Source organism: Suricata suricatta, chromosome 12 (assembly GCF_006229205.1).
Source record: "Suricata suricatta isolate VVHF042 chromosome 12, meerkat_22Aug2017_6uvM2_HiC, whole genome shotgun sequence".
In the NCBI taxonomy this organism is placed as follows: domain Eukaryota; kingdom Metazoa; phylum Chordata; class Mammalia; order Carnivora; family Herpestidae; genus Suricata; species Suricata suricatta.
Genome location: NC_043711.1, coordinates 13,329,949 through 13,347,505, shown reverse-complemented (window position 1 = coordinate 13,347,505; position 17,557 = coordinate 13,329,949). Strand labels below are relative to the sequence as shown.

At 52.9% G+C, this 17,557-nt stretch overlaps 1 protein-coding gene across 5 annotated transcripts in view; it reads left to right on the top strand.

Moving 5' to 3' along the window:
- The first annotated feature begins 6,490 nt into the window (after nt 1-6,490).
- Nucleotides 6,491-17,557, top strand: part of IL12RB1 (interleukin 12 receptor subunit beta 1) — a 37,987-nt gene continuing 26,920 nt past the window's right edge. For 3 of the 5 annotated variants that reach the window (XM_029916142.1, XM_029916143.1, XM_029916145.1), the window contains exons 1-9: nt 6,491-6,675; nt 7,762-7,824; nt 8,709-8,823; nt 9,308-9,477; nt 10,875-11,017; nt 13,756-13,789; nt 14,408-14,536; nt 15,512-15,594; nt 16,695-16,941. In XM_029916142.1, the coding sequence (XP_029772002.1) occupies nt 6,615-6,675; nt 7,762-7,824; nt 8,709-8,823; nt 9,308-9,477; nt 10,875-11,017; nt 13,756-13,789; nt 14,408-14,536; nt 15,512-15,594; nt 16,695-16,941 (1,045 nt within the window). In that variant the 5' untranslated portion in view covers nt 6,491-6,614. The remainder of the gene's footprint in view (nt 6,676-7,761; nt 7,825-8,708; nt 8,824-9,307; nt 9,478-10,874; nt 11,018-13,755; nt 13,790-14,407; nt 14,537-15,511; nt 15,595-16,694; nt 16,942-17,557) is intronic. The other 2 variants (XM_029916141.1, XM_029916144.1) reach the window with 1 other exon arrangement.

Below are 17,557 nucleotides of genomic sequence, written 5' to 3'. Positions count from 1 at the left end.
CCAGCCTGCCAAGCCCCGCCACCCCGCGCCATTGGTCAAGCCGGGTCAGCTGACGTGTCCTGGCTCCGCCCCTCCCTAGGAGCCTCCTGGAAGGGCCCCGCCTCCATTGGGAGGGCCAGACCCGCCCTTCCAGGCCCCACCGTACCCCCCAGTCAAGATGAAAACATTTTTCAATGAATCCTCCTAGAAATAAGGGAGCGTGATCGTCCCCATTTTGCAGACAAGGAAACTGAGGCTCAGAGAAGTTAATTAATGTGCCCAGGGCACACCACAAGGTCAGTTCTAGGGTGAGGTGAATGAGGCGCTCAGTTCTGTTCAAAATTTTCAAAGGGCCACAGAAATCAGTAAGATACACAAGACTTTAATACGATAGTTTAAAGAATCTAAACGAATTCAAAAATGCATGATGAACTAAACATCAGAATTAAAAACAGGATCAGACTCTGCCCTTACATGACCCTGACTCCCTTGTTTCACCTTAATTCTGGCCCTAGTCCCAATAAAACTTTATTGACAAGACCAGCCATCTGCTGTTGCCAGTTTCTATTTTGAAGATGGCTGCCTTTGCTGAGCCAATTGGGCACCTGGCTAAGTGCCTTATGAGGACCACCTTCCACAGGTACCAGCCTCACTTTGCAGAAGGGAAACTGAGGCAGGGAATAACCCAAGTGCCAAGATGGCATCCATATTCTCTGGGACTGCCACAGTCTCTGCAGCTGCAGGTTTCCTTGGCTACCCCACTGTTGGACTTAGATATCACAGTATCTTCTTAGGCTGGAGGAGACCCCTGGGTTTGCCTTTGAGTTTCGATAGGCTTCTACCAAATGACAGTGACCAGATTGAGCACATAAAAATATAGGACTTCCGATGGCACCACCTGGGGCTCAGTCCATTGAGCGTCCGACTTCAGCTCAGGGCATGATCTCACGGTTTGTGAGTTTGAGCCCTGCGTCGGGCTCTGTGCTGACAGCTCAGAGCCTGGAGCCTGCTTTGCATCCTGTGTCTCCCTCTCTTTCTGCCCCTCTTCTGTTCACACTCTGTCTCTCTTGCCTACAAAAGAAAATAAACATTAAAATAATAATAATAAGGGTACTGGTACTCCCCTCACAAGTTTATAAAAAAATAAAAATAAATAAAATGGACATATAATTCACCCACCATAAAATATACCTTTTAATTTATTTTTATTTTTTTAAGTATATTTATTTTGAGAGAGACAGAGAAAGTGCCAGTGGGGGAGGGGCAGAGAGAGAGGAGAGGGAGAATCCTAGGCAGGCCCCATGCCATCATTCAAAGAGTCCAACTCTGGGCACAAACCCACAAAACTATGAGATCATGACCTGAGCCGAAATCAAGAGTCTGATGCTTAACAGATCAACCACCCAGGTGCTCCTAAAATAAACCTTTTTAAAGAGTGCCATTCAGGGGTGCCTGGGGCTCAGTCAGTTGAGCCTCCGACTTCGGCTCAGGTCATGATCTCACGGTTTGTGGGTTCGAGTCCTACTTCAGGCTCTGTGCTGACAGCTCAGGGCCTGGAGCCTGCTTCCGATTCTGTGTCTCCCTCTCCCTCTGCCTCTCCCCTGCCTGCGCTGTCTCTCAAAAATAAATAAAAAACAGAAAAAATTAAAGAGTACCATTCAGTGGTTTTTAGCCTATTCTCAGAATTGTGTAATCGTCATCACTCTCAAATGACAGATGATTTTATCAACTCTAGAAGAAAACCTTTACCCACGAGCACTCACCATCCTCCCTCCCCAGCCCCTGGCAACCACCACTCTGCTTTCTGTCTCTAGGGCTTTGCCTGTTCTGGACATTTCACATGAATGGAATCTACAACATGTGGCCTTTGGTGTCCGGCTTCCTTCACTCTACACGATGTTTTCAAGATGCATCCACGCTGTAGCTTGAATCGGGGCTTCGTTCCTTTTTATGGCCAAATAATATTCCATTGTGTGGATGGACCACATTGCGTTTTTCCATTGATCTGGTTGAAATTTTTCCACTTTTTGGCTATTGTGAATAGCGCTACTGTGAACATTCACGCACAACTTATTGTGCAGACATGTGCTTTCAATTCCCTTGGGTCTACATCCAGGGGTGGAATTCCTGGGTCACACGGTAACTCTATATTTCTGCTTTTTAAAAAATTTCCAGACTGCTCAATGCACTCCAAAGCAGCCACTGCTGGAAGCTGAGGAGGGTTTTTTTCCCAAAATCCAGATGTTGAAATCCTCACCACAGGTACATCAGAATGACTGTGTTTGGACAGAGGGACTTTAAAGAGATAATTAAAGAAAAATGAGATTATCTGGGTGCATCCTAATCCAATGTGATCGGTGTCCGTTATAAGAAGAAATTAGGACACAGGCGTGCCCGGAGGGAAGGGCACGTGAACGCACAGGAAAACGCCATCTGCAAGCTGGGAGGAAGATCTCAGAAGAAATCAAACCTGCCAACATCTTGATCTTGGATCCCAGAACTGTAAGGAAATAAATTTCTGTCATTGAAGCTGCTGTGTCTCTTCGTTATGACTGTCCCGGCAAATGAGTACAACCGCCCACTTAAATTTAATTTCAGATCAACAGTGAATAATTGTTCATAACGCTCTACGCAATCCTTGGTAAGAAGATACCCTAAAAACACATGGGTCGTTTACCAGAAATTCTAACTTAATAGGACACGTTTTTATCTGGCAACCCTATGCTGAAAGGACTCCAGCTTGTCTCCCCCAGGGGACGGGAAGCTCGCACCTTACCCTGACCAACGACAGCTCTGTCTCTGGTCTGGTCTGCCTAAAAGTTCCCCTAGAGTCCAAGTTGGGCTGGACATGTGACCTAGAGACGTTCATTCATTTCAGCCCCTGTGATTGGCTCATGGTGGACATGAAACTCAAGCTCAGCCAATCAGTCTTCCCTGGGACTTTGGCTGCAATCCTGGGGGAAAAAGGGGTGCCCTGGACCAGAGGTGCTTTGGACCAGACAAATGGGGAGCTGCTGGAGAGGAAGCCGCCAGCGAGGTAGCAAATGCTCTTGCTTCATCAGGAGAACCCCTACATAGAGCTTCCAAGATGGCACCTTCAATGGGCAACAGGGAGCATTTATTGACTGACTCTCTGAATCCATCAAACAATGAGTGCTATTTCCCCTGGCGAACGCCTATGCATCCTTCAAAACCCACTTCAAATTTAAGAGGCATCAAAGAACATTTACTGAATGAATAAATACATGTTTTCCTGTGAACTTCTAGACATCCATCAAAACCCTTCTTGGGTATCTCTAAGGGGCATCAGGGAGTGTGATTGCTGAATGAATAAGTGAGTCTTTTTTTTTTTCTTGATACCTTCTGTATATTCTTTAAAAATCCTCAGGAGCGCCTGGGTGGCTCAGTTGGTTAAGTGTCTGGCATCAGCTCAGGTATGATCTCACGGTTTGTGGGTTCAAGCCCCGCATCAGGCTCTGTGCTGACAGCTAGCTCAGAGCCTAGAGCCTGCTTCAGATTCTGTCCCCCTCTTTCTCTGACCCTCCCCTGCTCACGCTGTCTCTCTCTCAAAAATAAATTAAAAAAATAAACATAAAGATTAAAAAATAATAATAAAATAAAACATCCTCAAATGATCATCTGGAGGCTTCAGAAAGCCCTGGGTGAATGAATGGAAAAGGTTCCTATTGGTGAATGATGCCTAGACATGCGTTCTATTAAAACAAAGTAACGGATCTTCTCCTTGCAAACTATTCATGCTTGACATTCTCCTCAGATGCCCTCCAGGGGCATCAGCGTCTTGCAGCCCCAAGGAGGGAAGCTCAACCCTCAGACTGAAGGTCACTCTACCCCGGAAGAAGGCGGAAGCCCAGGGGATGGGAAAATTCTGTGGTTTCTCTTGTCACGCTTTCCATTTCCGGTTGGCCCCTTTTAACCCAATCCTTCCTGCCACCCCCTCCCAAAAGCTAGTGAGGGTTCTGAAAGTGGGGCAGCCCTAGGGGAGTATCCCAGCTGTGTTTCTAGGGCGGCTGGGAGGGCCCAGCAAGGGCACCCCCGGGGCTGGGGGGGCGGGGCGGGGAGGTCGTCCTGGAGTAGGGGCAGGCAGGCCAAGGGAGGTGGATGTGCAGATTTGGCAAGGGGGAAGGGGCCGTGCAGTGAACCTCAGGGTGAGCTTCAGATCCTGACTTTGATAAGGATAGAAACCCACTTCCCCTGTGACTGGAGTCCTGCTCACACACCTGCTATGGCTCCCCAGTGCCCCTGGGAGAAAGCCCAGCCTTCAGCCTGGCACTTGAGGTCCTTGTCTGCCTTACCACCTCCATGTCTCCTGTGGAGTCCGAGACCTGCCTTGCTCGTCTTGATGTCCCCAAAGCATGTCCCCTGAGCTTTGGCCTCTGCTGTGCCCTCTGTAGGGAGTGCTCTTGCATTCTGTAAACCCAGTTCTAGAACCCCCTTCTTAGGGCATCCCTTCCTACTCTCCCTTAGGAGACCCCCAGCTTCTGCTCCTCCCTGCACCAGTCCTGACCCCTCCTCCAAGGAGCTGGGGGCGGGGGGCATCTATGTCCAGCTCTGACCCCTCCTCTACTTTTCTCTTCCTCCTTCAATGTCTTTTCCAGTGGCTGCTCTGACTTTGGGGGAATGGGAAAGAGCTGTGACAAGAGCAGGGACCCCCCAAACAATGATTAATTATATAGTGGTTGTCTGGTGGGCACAATCTGCCAGGAGCCCAAATCCTCCGTTAGCCTCATTACAGCCTCTTTTACAGATGGGGTAACTGAGACCTGGAAGGGCCGTCCTTGGTGGTGGGGCAGCCCTGGGGCATGAGGCTCACTCCTGAAGATTCGTCCCACTGTGGGGGGTGGGGGTCGGGGGGCTCTGTCTGCATCCATCTCTTTTTTTTTTTAATTTTTTTTTGTTTTATTTATTTTTGAGACAGAGAGACACAAATCATGAGAGAGCAGGGTCAGAGAGGGAGACACAGAATTGGAAGCAGGCTCCAGGCTCTGAGCTATCAGCACAGAGCCCGACATGGGGCTTGAACCCACGAACGTGAGATCATGACCTGAGCTGAAGTCTGAGGCTTAACCGACTGAGCCACCCAGGCGCCCCTGCATCCATCTCTTCACAAGCAGCTGGGGCCTCAAGTGGTCTGGGCACCTCTGGGCTCAGTGTTTCCATCTGTGAAATGGGGCCCATGATGGTGTCTCCTCAGGGAGGGGTCTCAGGACCCTGGAGACGAGGCCATGATTTTGGCCCTACCTCTGACGGTCTCTTCCATATCTCTTTATGTTTCAATCTGTCTCTGTCTCTCTCTTTGTGTCTCTGCCCCTCCCCCAGGCCTCACACACATCAGTCCAGCAGCCCACTCCACCAGCTCCCCCCTCGCCCCCGGCCTGGGCCCTACTGCCAGTACAGGCTGCTCTGTGCGGGGTCACGGGGTCCCCGTCCCCACTGTGCCAGGCCTGGGACACTGCTTCTTTGTTCCCATGGCTCTGATCTCATGGAGCGCCTGACCCTGACTGGCCCAGCTGCCCCCCCTCTCCCCGGGGGACGGGGCTTCTCTGAGAATGGGCCTCCTCTGGGCCCACCTGGGCCTCAGTTTTCCCAGATGCTCTTCCAGGACAGACTCTCACCGTGCTCCTCTGTCTCCCAGGGCTCCACGAACATTTTCTTTTTCAGGTGAAAATCACACGACATAAAATTAACCAGTTTGAAACATACAGTTCAGTGGCATGCAGAACATTCACTATGTTTTGCAACCATCACCTTTGTCTAGTTCCAGAACGTCCTCCTCAGCCCAATGGGAAACTCGTCCCCATTGGCAGGCGCCCCCAGCGCCCCACCTCCGGGCCCCTGGGAATTTGCCTGCTCCGGACATTTTATGTACATGGGATCACACACCGCGTGGCGGCTGCGCCTGCAGCTTCCACTCCGCATGATGCTTTGAGAGTCATCCACCTTGCAGCATGAATCAGGGCTTCTCTGTGGACATTTTGGGCCTCTTTTGGCAGTGGGGAGAAAGATGCAGAAAATGAGACCCCCGCATGCCAAGAAATAGACACCGAGAAGAAGAAAAAGCTTAGTCTAAAGGAGGCAAAGGGGCCCCTCGGGAACCAGGACCCAGGGTGCCCTGAGACTAGAGGTGGGGAAATGGGGAGCTGGGCATTTGCTGGTGGGGGGGAGGAGGCCATGTGCATCATGATTCGTTGGGAGAGTGAACCCAGACATCCAAGAACTCTGGGCTCCCATTTGGCACCTGAGTCTCCGAGAGGGCGGGGGCTCAGGACAAGGGCACAGGGCTGCAGGCTACTCATGAGGCTGGCACCTGGTGTACCGCTTGGGGCGTGGGTCAGCAGAATAGCCCCCCAGATCCAAGGCCCTGGGTCAGACCTGCCCCACAGGTGGGTTTGTGGCTGGGATGAGGCCACCACCCCCGAGCTGACTTCCTGGGTTTCTCTTTCGGTTTGACTTGTGCCAGGAGGGGCCATGACACATAACTTTTTTTTTTTTTTTTCCAATCGCTTCAGCATCCTTTCTTGCTCAGCTTCACTGTGTGCCGGGGTGAGGACAGGGTGGCTGGGCCTCACCGGCAGCACAGGAGTTCACCTGAGGCTGCAGGCTTCCGCGTGGGCTTCATGAGGCAGCTGCTGACCCGGCTGGCCCCCCTCCTTCTGCTCCGGCTCCCAGGGCAGGGCGGTGAGTGCCCCACCCTGACACGGTGGCTCTTCTTGCTGGAAGACATGTGTGTGAAAGGCCGTGGATCTGGGTTCTGGGGTGGGTTCTGTGTCTCTGTGCCTCAGTCTTTCCCTCTGTCAAATGGGAGATCGGTGATCAGAACTTCTGGGGTCAACCTTGGGCATCTTCCTTCTGGTCTTGATTTTGTCTTCTGTGGAATGGGCTGAATCTCTGAATCTCTCCCGCTTCCCAGAGTTCTGTGAGAAATGCTAAGAGAAGGATGGGGCGCCTGGGTGGCTCAATCAGTTCAGCGTTGGTGTCGTGATCTCACTGCTCGTGGGTTTGAGCCCCCTGTGGGGGTCGCTGCTGTCCACACAGAGCCCGCTGTGGGTCCTCTGTCCCCCTCTCTCTCTGCCCCTCCCCCGCTCACACTTGCTCCTCTCTCTGTTTCAAAAATAAACAAAACAAAAATGCTAAGAAAAGGGCAAAGAACAAATATGTACGTGAACGCTATGTATGATGACTGATTATGTTTGTAGAATATAGTATATGATCACATTACATATATGCGTGTCCTCTCTCTCCGTCCTGTGGAATCAGATGAGAAGGAGTCCAGACACCCCCCACCCCCGCTCCCTGCAGATGACTGGGTTTGAACTCTAATTCCAGCTCTGCTATTGCTCCTGTGTGACCTCAGGCCACCACTTTGCCTCTCTGTGCCTTAGTTTCCCTCTCTGGAAACTGAATGTAGGCAAGGTTTCAGGGCCCTCAGGGGTCAGGCAGAGCTAGAGATCAGGGACTGCGAGGGTCCAGGGGACCCCAGACTGCATCAGAAGAGCAGCCCGAGAGGGTGATGAGCAGATGAAGGAGTGGGTGTGTGGATGGGTAGGTGGATGGAGGGGCGGGAGGACGGAGAGTCCAACGGCTTCATGCTTGCCTGCCGACAGGGGTGGAGAGAAGATCAGATGTGTGGATGGACAGGAGGGCGGGTGGGCGGATCCGTTTATGGGAAAGCGGAGACGTGGGTGGATGGTGACTTGGCAGGCCCCCAACCTGAGCCCCTCTCCCATGCAGCGAACGACTGTGAATGTCATTATCTCTTTGCAGCCAAAGCCTGCAGTGCCAGCGGGTGCTGTTTTCAGGACCCGCCGGATCCGGAAGCAGACTCAGGTCTGGAACAGCCCCGCATCGGTCAGAGAGGTCACGCTGGACTCTGGCTGACCTGTCCCTCAGCTCTCTCCTGCCTTGGCCAAAGATGCAGCCCCAGCTGAGGGCTTGGGAGTGACCAGACAGCCTACTGTCTTGTCCTTGCCAAGCTTGGGGTCCTGGATCAGTCAGTCACCGGCCTTTCTGAGCCTCGTCTCCTCCCAGGCAGGGTCGCAGACCTGGTGTCTGTGTCTGTTCAGCATGTGCGGGCTAAGCAGCCGTCAAGCATCTTGGGGCTCCCCAGAGGCAGGCATTGCTGGACCATTCATTCATGCTCGTGATGCACCCCACTAAGGGTGTGCCAGTGAACAGGCTATTCGTCCACTCTTTTGTGCAAGAAATATTCACTGAGCACCTACTATGTGCAGACACAGCCGTCCTCCCGGCTCACAGCCTAGTGTGGGAGGTGGATAACAGCCAAACACAGACATGGCCAGCATCCTAGGATGTGCTGAGAAACCAGAGGAAGGTGGGGGGGGCGGGGAGGATGGGGCTGCTTCCGGTTGCCTGGTGGTCAAGGAGGTGACACCGAAGGGGAAACTGGAAGGTCAAGATCTGGGAGAGGAGGCATTTTAGGCAGCTGGCACAGCATGTGCAAAGGCCCTGTGGTGGGGGTAAGCCTGGTGTGGTTGAGGACTGGGGAGGAGGCCGGTGTGGCTGGAACAGGGTGAGCACAGGAGACAGCACGGAACAGGAGAGAAGGGCACAGGGAGGGTGCTGGGAGTGGGTCTAGAATAAGGTGACACTGGGTTACTTGAAGGTCACCAAGATTCATCTTGAGGGCGCCTCAGCAAAGAGGGCCCCTCCAGATTCTCGGTCCATTCCCAGCCCTCCGGCCTCTCCTCCAGGCTCGGCTTCAGGCCCCAGGGACCTCAGCTGTTACCGCATATTCAGCGCCAATTACGAGTGCTCCTGGCAGTATGAGGGCCCCACGGCTGGGGTCAGCCACTTCCTGTGGTGCTGGTGAGGACCCTGCCCCAGGCCCCAAAGCCTCATTCATCCTCCCACCCCTGCTCCCGCCCCCATGTCCGGGCCCTCAGATGTGTGACCTTATCAGGCTTCTTTCTGGAGGCCCCATTTCTCATGTGCGAAGAGAGGGTTGGAGGGTTGGGGCTCTATGTTGGGGGGGGCATCAGTGTAGGTGGGCATCCATGTTGGGTGGTGATTAGGCTCCTTCTAGTCCTTCATCCGCACCCTCACCGATTTGTCCATCCTCCCGTCCACGCATCACATCTCCCTTCCCGCTGCGGCAGCCCATCTCACGAGATTCTGGGGTCCCCCAAGCCCCTCTGTTCCAGGCTGATCCCCATAGAGTCCCCAGGCTGGGGAAGGGGAGTAGAAGGGGGCAGAAGATGCTGGGATGCGAGGCACACCGGCTGCTATAGGGGCCGAGACACCCTGGGGTCCCAAGGACCCCAGACTGAGCACCAACCCTCTCCCCCCGCAGCCTCCAGTCCGGGCGCTGCTGTTATTTCTCCGTGGGCTCAGCCACCAAGGCGCAGTTCTCCGACCAGGATGGCATATCGGTGCTCCAGGCCGTCACACTCTGGGTCGAATCTCGAGCCGGGAACCGTACGGAGAAGTCACCTAAGGTTACCCTGAAGATTCACAGCTCAGGTCAGTAACCTGTTCTCCTCTACCCGCTGCCCTTCCTCGCCCAGAGGAGCCTCTGGTCCCTGAGCCTGGACCTGGCTGGATTCTGGCAAAGGGCTTGACAACGCCAACTATTTTCACATCAAACACTACTGTGTGACATGGCAGCTTTCCGTGGTCCCCTCCCCGATCCCCAGCTGTTGGACACTTGGGTTGCTTCTGGGCCAAAGCTGCTTGGGACATTCTTGGGTCTTCAATGTCTGTTTTCACGACTCAGCCACATACATGTGACATATTGTTGTTGAGTTGCCACTGTGTGTGACCACTCAGTCACAGGGACATGACCGAGGCCAACAAAGTTTGCAGCTCGGAGCTGGGACTAGGGTGAGGTGAGAAAGGAACCCATCCTGGGCACAAAATTTCAAAGAGGTGCCAAAAACTCACTGGACAATGTAAATGATACGGTTATGCAATATTTTTAAAAATCAAAATTAATGGTGATAAACAAAATATCAAATTTGAAAATATGGGGCGTCTGGGTGACTCAGTCGGTGATGCATCTAATTCTTGATTTCAGCTCAGGTCATGATCTCACAGTTGTGAGATGGAGCTCTGAGTCAGGCTCCGCACTGGGCGTGGAGTCTGCTTAAGATTCTCTCTCTCCCTCTCTCCACCCCTCCCCTGCTCATACTCTCTCTCTCAAAAAAAAAAACAACCCTATAAAATCACTAATTAATTAATTAAAGACAGGATCTGACCATGTCTTTGTACAACCTTGTCTTTCTTGCCTCACTGTAGTCCTGGCCTTGTCTCTCTCTGCCTTCACGGAGCCCAGAATCAACTGGGGGCGATGAACAAGGCATGATTATTATATATGAGGAGATACCGCTGGGAGGCCAAGGAGGCCTCCAGCTCAAGCTGGGCCCGGAAGGATAAAAAAATAAAAAACAGGAATAAAGTGCAGAATTCCAGGTGGAGGGCACAAGGCACAGCAAGTGCAAAGGCCCCGAGGTAGATTCAGGCATGGTATGGCCAAGATGCAGAAAGACTGAATGATGTCTCTCTTTCGGTCAGGGTCTAAAAAATTAGTGAGATTTCCCAAATAGTCCACTAGAAAAATAGATTCAGCTAATTACCCTCCTGTCAGCAGCTTACAAAAGTGCCCATCTCACTTCAGCATTGCTATAAGGAGTATTAATATTTTAAAGGTATCTTCACAAGCAGGATCCTAGGGATAAGTCTTGAATCTTTGATCAATAGAATCCCAGGCTTAGATGAAACATGGAAGGCTTTCCCTGATTCACCTGTTGGGGGTTTAGATAGTTACCCTGGGCTGGGTGAGGCCGATTTTCTGAAATTTTCAGGACTGATAATTCACACATATGCTGGCCCCCATCCCCAAACCCCGTCTCTGCTTCCAGTTAAATATGACCCTCCGCAGCCAGGAGACATCAAGGTGTCTAAGTCCGCGGGGCAGCTTCTCATGAAGTGGGAGACCCCAGCCCGCCAAGACGGCGCTGAGGTCCAGTTCCGGCGCCGGACCCCCGGCAGCCTTTGGAAGTTGGTGAGTTTATCCCCCCGGCCAGGGGCGAACACAGGCCTCTCCCTGGGCAACTCCATCCCCCAAATCAGTTTCACCAGCTCCACATCCATCACCCCTCCTACCTGGCCTCTGCTCTTGCCTTATTTCTAGCCTCTGGAGTCTCCTTGACACTCAGATCTCATCGTGACCGCCCTTGCTCACACACCTTCCATGGCTCCCTATTACCCTCAGGAGGGCATCCTTTCCTCAGCCGGCCCTAGGGACTCTCACCTGCCTTGTGCTTCCTCTGGCCCCCTCCTGAATGGCTATTAGTCTCTGCTCATGCCCTGCATTTCCAAAGTCTGCCTTTACCCATCCAGTCTTCTCTGTCTGTATGCTTTTCTCTCCTTCTGAGCACATGAGAATCCAGCCCACCTTCAGGGTCCAGCTTCAGGGCCGCCCCTTTAGGAAGCTGACCTTCCACTCCTTCCTTCCTTCCTTCCTCCTCCTCCTCCTCCTTCTTCTCCTTTTTCTGCTTTTTTGAGACATAATTAACATATAACATTATATTGGTTTCAGGTGTATAACATAATTATTTGATATTTGTATATATTCTGAAATGATCACAATTAGTCTAGTTCACATCCATCACCACATGAAGTTACAAACCTTTTTTCTTGTCCTAAGAACTTTTAGGATCTGCTCTCCTAGGAACTTTCAAACACACCATATAGTATTATATTTTTTTATGTTTATTTATTTTTGAGAGAGAGAGAGAGCCAGCAGGGAGGGGCAGAGAGAGAGGGAAACACAGGGTCCGAAGCAGGCTCCAGCTCCGAGCTGTGAGCCCAGAGCTGGACGCAGGGCTCCAACTCACAAACCGTGAGATCATGACCTGAGCTGAAGTCAGACTCAGCTGACTGAGCCCCCCAGGCGCTCCCATCATTCAGTGTTATTAACTACAGTCACCAAGCTGGACCTTCCATCTCCAGGACTGACTTATTTTATAAATGAAGCTAGCGCCTTCTGACCACCACCACGCACTGCTCACCCGTGCCTCTGGGCTCTCTGTATCTATGAGGTCCGGTCCGTGTTGTTTTGCTCTAGATTCCACGTGGGTGCGAGATCCCCTTTCACTTAGCAGAATACCCCCTCCCCCCATCCATGACGGCACAGACGGCAAGTTCTCCCTCCTTTTCCGCTGAGCGATAGTCCGTTGTATGTCCACACCACCTGTTTCGCTTTTCATGCATCTATCGACGGACCCTTAGGTTGTTTCCACGTCTTGGCTGTTGTAAATAACGCTGCGGTAAACGTGGGGGCTGCATATATCTGGGTTCGCGTTTTCATTTCCTTCCGATTGAATACCCAGAGGTGGGACTGCCGGATCGCATCGTAGTTCTAGTTGTCATTTTTCGAGGAACCGCCATGCCGCGTCCCGCGGAGGCTGCGCCGCGTAGGTTCCGGCCGGAACAGCGCGGGAGGGCTCCCCGCTCTCCACGCCCTGCCCTGACGCGTGCTGTCTCTCGTCTGTTTCAGGAGAGTCACTCTAAGGGGGGTGACATCTCGCTGTGGTTTGGATTCGCATTTCCCGGTTGATGCGCCATGTTGAACACAGTTTTGTCTGCCCACTGGGCATCTGTGTCACTTTTTTGGCCCTCCATTCATTCCTCGGCTCCCCTCTGGTGCCCCTTCTGTTTCCCCCAGGCAGGGCCGGCTGGGCCCGCAAGAAATCTCAGCCCTTGTTTAGGGCCCGGGATGTCCCTAGTCTGGGGTGCGTGGGTGGCTCAGTCGGTTAAGCGTCTGACTTGATTTCAGCTCAGGTCGTGATCTCACGGTTTGTGAGATCTCCGCTGACAGGGCGGAGCCTGTTTGGGACTCTCTCTCTCTGTCCCCTCTCTTTCTGCCCCTCCCCTGCTTGTGCCCTCTCCATCTCTCTCTCTCTTTCTCTCTCTCTCTCTCTCTCTCTCAAAATAAATAGTCTCCCCTAGTTTGGGAGAGACAGAGACCTCCAGCCTCTGAATTGTGGTGTTTCCTCCTCCCTCAGACTGCGAGCATCTTGAGGTCAGGGAACCGCCTCAGGCACCCCCCCCCCCCAGCCCATCCCTCCCAATGCTGGGCTCCTGCGGGTCTCTGTTATCCCATCAGGTCAACGGGATTGGTCAAAGGCAGGTGAGGTGGGGCCTCCGATGGGGAAAGGCATCTCTCTCGTGTTATTTCCAGCCCTCTAAGACCCTTAGCAGTAGACCATGCCTCTCCCTCAGCAGAGGAGGGCACTGAGGCTCAGGAGGTTGGGGACTGTCCACATCCCACAGGAAGCATGGCTCAGGTTGTGTCCTCAGCCTGGCTTTCCTGACCTCCACCACCACAGACATACGGATTTTACCACCTAAGATTAAAAAAAAATTTTTTTTTTGAGAGAGAGACAGAGTGCCAGCGGGGAAGGGGCAGAGAAAGAGGAGGACACAGAATCCGAAGCAGGTTCCAGGCTCTGAGCTGTCAGCACAGAGCCCGACATGGGGCTTAAACCCACGAACGGCAAGATCATGACCTGAGCCGAAGCTGGGTGCTCAACTGACTGAGCCCCCCTGGTGTCCCTGTCCTCTCTTGTTTAAAAAAAATTTTTTTTAACAAACATCCTCTTTCTGTTCCTGGTTCTGATCTAAGCTTCCACATTGCATTCAAAAGAATTGTTTGAAATGAAGAGAGCTAATATTTCTCAACACCAGAAGGTTATACGTTCATTCATGTGTGTACATATATATATGGTCTTGTCCTAGGGCCACTGCGGACATCAGGATGACGCTGACTTCGGTGAGAATAATAGTAACGACAACAGCCGCAGCAAGCTAGCATTAATTGGGCACCCACTGTATGCCAGGCCCAGGGCTAAATTCTTTGTGTGCTTGCTGGCCCACCTTGTAGTTCAGTATTGGATTATTCCCATTTCACAGGTGAGGAAACAGCCTTGGGGGCGAGAAGCCATTAATCAGGCTCACATCCCAGTGGGTGGCCTTGCCGGGACTCTGACCTAGGGCAGTGGCGGAATGGGCATCTCAAAGCCCCCAGGGGATAGGGCCTGGCCTCTTCCGACAGTGTCCCCAGGGCCCAGCACATAGCTGGCACTCAATAAGTGCCTGACGACTGGGGGCACCCGGGTGGTTCAGTCAGTTGAGCATCTGACTTAGGCTCAGGTCATGATCTCCCCCCGCGCCTGGCTCTGTGCTGAAGCTCAGAGCCTGGAGCTGCTTCAAATTCCGTGTCTCCCTCTCTCTCTGACCCTCCCCTCCTCATGCTCTGTCTCTCTCTCTCTCTTTCTTAAAAAATAAACATTAGAAAAAAATAAGTGTATGACAGTTAAGTGCCAAGTGCCAAGCCCGGGGCACCCCCTGGACAGCCCTTCAGCTTCGTGTCTGACCTATTTCTTGCCAGAGTCGTGCGTCTGTCCCCTGCAGATGGACGCAGCCCAGGAATTCCAGCTACGGCGGCGGCGGCGGCTCAGGCCGGGAGCCCCGGAAGACCCCTGGAGCAGCTGGAGCGGCCCCGTGTGTGTCCCTCCTGGTGAGAGCGCCCAGAGTCACCGGAGCCGGGCCCGGCATTAGAAATTCGGCAGTGGGCCTTAGAAATGCGGCGACGGGCGTTAGCAATCAGGCGACGGGAGAAATGGGTGGCAATGGGTAAGAGGTGGCAGAACAGTGGGTGAGTTTCACTTTGTCAAATGTGAGGAAGCCACAAGCTGAAAAGAAATATTTCTCAGCCTTTCTCGTCGTCCAATGTGTTCTGTTGTTTTTGCTCTTTTAGAGCTGCTCAGGGTGCTGACAGGGGGAAATGGCTGTGTCACGAAGACGTACTTTCCCAAACGACACAGGAAGCTGGAGTTTGGGCGGCTGTCGCGTGGCGATGTGGCCCAAGAGGGGGGAAGGGTGAGGCCGCTGGCACCGTTTGCCGCTGGCCTCGTGACCTGGGGTCTCCTCCTGCCCAAGTGTGTGTTCCGGTGGGAAACAACTCCCAGAGTTATTTGCAGACTTAGAAAAAAAATTATAGGAAAAAGCACATCATATATAAAATGTGCCATTTTAGCCATTGCAAAGTATACAGCTTTCTCTTATTTTTCTAAAGTTTTTTAATGTTTTATTTATTTTTGAGAGCAAGAGAGACAGAGCGTGAGCGGGAGAGGGGCAGAGAGAGGGAGACTCAGAATCCGAAGCAGGCTCCAGGCCCCAGCTGTCAGCACAGAGCCTGATGCGGGACTTGAACCCATGAACTGCGAGATCATGACCTGAGCTGAAGCTGGACGCTCAACCGGCTGAGCCACCCAGATGCCCCCAAAGTGTACAGTTTTCTAGCGTTAAGCGTAGCCACATTGTTGGAGAACAGCTCTCCATGTTTTCAGATTTTGCAAACTAACAGCCCATGGGAATCCTGTGTTGCAAGGGAGGGAAGGAAAGGGTCCCAGGTCCCCATCCAGGGTCTGCGGGTGGTGGCGGGCAAGGGGCCACCCCCAGCATCACTGTCTTGCCACCTCATTCGTTGTAGGACATCTCCCACTGCCCAGCTGGAATTTCTCGGTGGGGGCACTCCACCCAGATGGGAAGAGGCAGGTGACTCTGGATGGGCAGGTAACGGGCCGTCACAGGGCTGCAGGGGGGCCTGGGGTGGGGAGAAGGAGGCAAGAAAGAGGCTGGAGTCGGGGCACAAGTGGGGCATGGTGAGGGTGGGAGCCACGGGGGAGGCAGAGTTTCACTCTGCAGGTAACTGGGAGCAATAGAGGGTGTGTGAGCGGAGGAGGGGTATGGTTGGGTTCAGGTGTTCACAGACTGCCCTGGCCGCCGGCCGCCAGGCGGGACACAGACTGTGAGGGGCTAGGGCGGAAGCGAGTGGGCCAGGGGTCAACCATATTGGTCTAGATGGAAGATAATTTCTTAGAAGACCCCCAACAACCCATGAAGAGCAGCCTAAGTAACCCCCGTTTTACAGAGAAGGAAACTGAGGCAGAGACAGACAATCTCTCGGCCAAGTCAGGGGCAAAACCACCAAATGCTGCACCTTCCCCCTAATTAACTCAGCCAGTTCCCTAATGAGCTGTCACCGTAAGGCTGCAGTAAAGCCCCTTCACTTCCTGGCCTTCCTCTCGTTTGAATTCCTTTCCTTAGAAAAAAATTTCCAGGCTTGAGGTAACTGGTTCCAAAGACAGGGGGAAAAAAATTTTTTTTCCTGGCTCTCAGTGGGCTGTTTTTTTAAAACAAAAAATTTTAATGTTTATTCTTGACAAAGAGAGAGAAAGCCAGCACGAATGGGGGAAGGGCAGAGAAAGACCCAGAATATGAAGCAGGCTCCAGGCTTAGAGCTGTCAGCACAGAGCCCGATGTGGGACCCAAACCCACGAACCGTGAGATCATGACCTGAGCGGAAGCCAGACACTTACCCGACTGAGCCACCCAGATGCCCCTTGGCTCTCAGTGGGTTTCACCAAATTATTTCCCCCTCAAACCAACGTGCCCTGGACATGAACGCCTACTTCCCAGCAGCCTTGGCAGCAGTGAGGGTTTCTTTTCTAGGGATGGGGACGTGGGGAGGTTGTGTTGTTTTGTGTGGTTTTGTTTTGATTTTTGGCACGTGTCACAGACTCTGGCCCGTGGAGGTGTCTGTTCAGGGGCTGTGCCCTGGGGATGATTTCTGTGTTCAGGTCCCCACAAGCCGTCTCTCACACCCCTGACAGCTGCCCCAGCTTGAGCTTCCGGAAGGCTGCCTCAGGTCCAGGTCTGGCGGGGAGGTGACCTACCGCGTCCGCCTGCACATGCTGTCCTGCCCGTGTAAGCCCAAGGCCACAAAGACCTTGCAGCTGAGAAGGTTCAACCTCAGTATCTCCGGTGGGGCCTACGACCTGGCTGTCGTCTCCCAGAATCGCTTCGGGCCCGGCCCCAACCGGACGTGGCACATCCCTGCCCACAGCCACAGTCACCCAGGTGTCTCCTCCGGGGCCGGGGAGGGCTGCGGGAGGGCCCCTCAGATCTGAGAACCGCCTCTGAGCCCCCACCAGGCTAGGGCGAGGCAGGCGAGGCACAAAGGGAAGGGGGTGTCGAGTTCAGGAATGTGTCAGAATCAGTGATTACGGTACATGATGGCCTCATGTGATATTAAAAAACAAACAGCAGACTCTCTCCCCGACCCACCACCTGGTTTTGTAAATAAACCGTAATAGGACCAGGGCAAGGTCAGGGTGCGGTGCGTGAGGCGGGATGGTCCAAGTTCATGTAAAGATCTTCTACCTTCGGGGCGCCTGGGTGGCTCAGTCGGTTAAGCATCCGACTTCAGCTCAGGTCATGATCTCAGTTCGTGGGTTCGAGCCCTGCGTCGGGCTCTGTGCTGACAGTTAGCTCAGAGCCTGGAGCCTGTTTCGGATTCTGTGTCTCCCTCTCTCTCTGACCCTCCCCTGCTCCAGCTGTCTCTCTCTGTCTCTCAAAAAAAAAAAAAAAAAAAAGATCTTCTACCTTCATTTAAGATCTTTTTTAATTTTTTTTTTACATTTTATTTATTTTTGAGAGACAGAGAGAGACAGAACGTGAGCAGGGGAGGGAGACA